At 34.9% G+C, this 3,064-nt stretch overlaps 1 protein-coding gene across 1 annotated transcript; it reads left to right on the forward strand.

The window, feature by feature from the left end:
• Positions 1-213: 213 nt before the first annotated feature.
• On the forward strand, positions 214-723 carry LOC118631776 (transcription elongation factor A protein-like 8). The gene has a single exon (XM_036264372.1). The coding sequence runs from the start codon at positions 364-366 to the stop codon at positions 718-720; it is 357 nt and encodes a 118-aa protein (XP_036120265.1). The 5' UTR covers positions 214-363; the 3' UTR covers positions 721-723.
• The last annotated feature ends 2,341 nt before the right edge of the window (positions 724-3,064 follow it).

Raw genomic sequence — 3,064 nt, forward strand, 5'->3', positions numbered from 1 at the left:
AGTAATTACTTTAAATGTAAATGGATTAAACTCCCTAATTAAAAGCACAGATCAGCAGAATGAATTGAAAAAAAAAAAAAAGACCCAACTATATATTACATATAAAAGGCTCATTTTAGATCCAGAGACAAATATGTTCAAAGTAAAAGAATGGAAAAATATATTTCAAGCAAATAGTAACCAAAAGATTGTTGAGGCTGTTTCCCTGTAGCAGCTCCCTATTGCTGGAGAAGAAAAGTGCCCCGGATCCTTTCAGGACTTTTGGTCTTTTGAGAGCGACACAAATCGAGTGAGGGGAGGAGAAAAATCCCCTGGATCCCTGCAGGATTTATTCAAGAAGGAAATAATAGAAAAATACTCAACATGCAAAAGTCTTGTGAAGAAAATGAAAGGAAACAACAGAACATGCCAAAAGCTGAGGAAGACCGCCCTTCAGAAGATGTACCACAGGAAGCAGGAGGAAATCCTCAGCCTTCAGAAGACAGTGTAAGCCAGGAGGAAGCAGAAGGAAACCTTAGAAGCGGGCTGACTCAACCTGTTCAGGGATTTAAAGAGGACACTCCCATTAGGCATTTGGACCCTGAGGAGATGCTAAGAGGAGTAGATGAGTTGGAAAGGCTTAGGGAAGAAATAAGAAGAGTAAGAAACAAGTTTGTGATGATGCATTGGAAGCAAAGACATTCACGCAGACGACCTTATCCTGTGTGCTTTAGGCCTTGAATTCTATTTTTTTAAAATCCGATAGCAAAATCTGGCCCCTTCTTTCTTTCTGTTTGCATTTTCTGACGTATCCTTTACCTTCATTTTATTTTTAATCATCTGGTGGAATTTTGTTTTAGATAGTTTCCTTGTTAACCAGCACTTTATTGAATTTTGTATTTCGACCCATTCTCCAGGTCTGTTTTTCAATTGGGAAGTTTCACATAAATGCATGAAAATATGTTAATTCTATATTGTAAAGTAACGTAAGTTACAAAGCAGCATATTTAGTATCACCTCACATATGTAGGATAAAAATTCCAAATTGTGTGAGTGCGTGCGTGCGTGTATACATACATACATACATACATACATCAAAAACTTAACTGTGCTTATTTCTGTGTGGTGTGAGTTTTCTTTTTGCTTATATGTATTTTTTAATGAACTTGTGTCACCAACAGAATTAAAATTTTTTAATAAGTAAGAGAATCAAATAATTTGCAACCAGCCTATAAGGGCAATGGGGACACTTAAACTCTTGATGAAATAATAAAGTGTAAACCTCAAATCACCTCTGAATCTCTTAGCCAGAGGAATAAAACTGGCAATTATTACAGAAAAAAACAAAAACAAAAACAAAAACAAAAGATTGTTGGGGCTGACCATACTAATATATGACAAAGTAGACTTGAAGACAAAAATTGTTACAAGAGACAAAAATGATATTATATATAAATACAAAGTTCAATCCATTAAGATATTATAATTATAAACATATTTACACTTAAGAACATAGTCACAAACTATAAAAACCAAAAAGTGACAGATTCAAAGACTGAAAAAGACAGTTTTACAGTAATAGTTGGAGACTTCAATACCCCATTTATAATAATGAATGGAACTAGACAGAAGATTAACAGGAAAATAGAAAATTTGAATACACAAGTCAACTAGACATAATAGACATATAAGAAAGAACACTATACCATATAGCAGCAGAATATACATTTTTCTGAAGTGCACATGTTCTTGAGCATAGTCCATATATTGGGGTGCAAAATATCTTTTCCAACCACAATGGAATGAAAGTTGATGTCAACAACAGGAGTAAAACTGGAAAGTTTACAAATACGTGGAAATTAAGCAGCACATTTATTTATTTATTTATTTATTTATTTACTTATTTTAATTTAATAAATTTATTTTGTTACAGATGTTTTTCCTTTTTACCCCACTGAGAGCTTCCTCCCATTCTCTCCCCCACCTCAACTTTGTTGTCTATGTCCATTGGTTATGCTTATATGCATAAGTTTTTTAGTTTATCTCTTCCCTCCCCTCTGCTTCTTCTGAACTTTGTCAGTCTGAACCCTACTTCTATGTCTCTAGGTCTATTCTGTTCATCACGTTACTATGTTCACTATATTCCACAAATAAGTGAGATCATGTGATACCTGTCGTTCTCTGACTGGTTTATGTCACTTAGCATAATACTCCCCAGGTCCTTCCATGTCGTCTCTAGAGTCCCCTTTTCTCCACATCTTTGCCAGCACTTGTTTGATGATTTGTTGATGGCAGCCATTCTGGCAGATGTGAGGTGATACCTCATCGCTATTTTAATTTGCATCTCTCTGATGATTAGTGATGTTGAGCATTTCTTCATATGTCTCTTAGCCATTTGTATGTCCTGTATGGAGAGGTGTCTATTTAGTTCCTCTGCCCATTATTTAACTGGATTCTTTGTCTTCCTTTTGTTGAGTTGTATGAGTACTCTGTATTTTGGACATTTACCCCTTATGTGATGTATCATTGGAAATTATGCTCTCTCATACAGTGGATTCCTTTTCCATTTTGCTGGTTGTTTCTTTTGTTGTGAAGAAGCTTTTTAGTTTGATGTAGTCTCATGTGTTCATTTTTTCCTTTGTTTATCTTGCCTTAGGCATTGTATTAATGAAAATTCTGCTGCGTGTGATGTCTGACATTTTGTTGCCTACATTTTCTTCTAGGATTTTTATGGTTCATGAGTCACATTTAAGTATTTTATCCATTTTGAGTTTATTCTTGTTTATGATGTAAGTTGATGGTCTACTTTTTTTTTTTTTTTTTGCATGTAGCTGTCCAGTACCCTTTATTAAAGAGGCTGTCTTTATTCCACTGTATGCTCTTGTCACCGTTGTCAAATATTAATTGAGCATAATGTCTTGGGTCAATTTCTGGATTCTCTGATCTGTTCCATTGCTCTATATGCCTGTTCTTGTGCGAGTACCAGGCTGTTTTGATCACAGTGGTTTTGCAGTAAAACCTAATATCCTGTACTGTGATCCCTTCTACTTTGTTCTTCTTTTTCAAGATTGCTGTGGCTATTCAG

The sequence above is a fragment of the Molossus molossus genome, unplaced genomic scaffold, assembly GCF_014108415.1.
Source record: "Molossus molossus isolate mMolMol1 unplaced genomic scaffold, mMolMol1.p scaffold_m16_p_16, whole genome shotgun sequence".
Classification (NCBI taxonomy): domain Eukaryota; kingdom Metazoa; phylum Chordata; class Mammalia; order Chiroptera; family Molossidae; genus Molossus; species Molossus molossus.

Coding starts and splice junctions, on each gene's coding strand:
- LOC118631776 (XM_036264372.1), top strand. CDS start 364: ATGCAAAAGTCTTGTGAAGAAAATGAAAGGAAACAACAGAACATGCCA.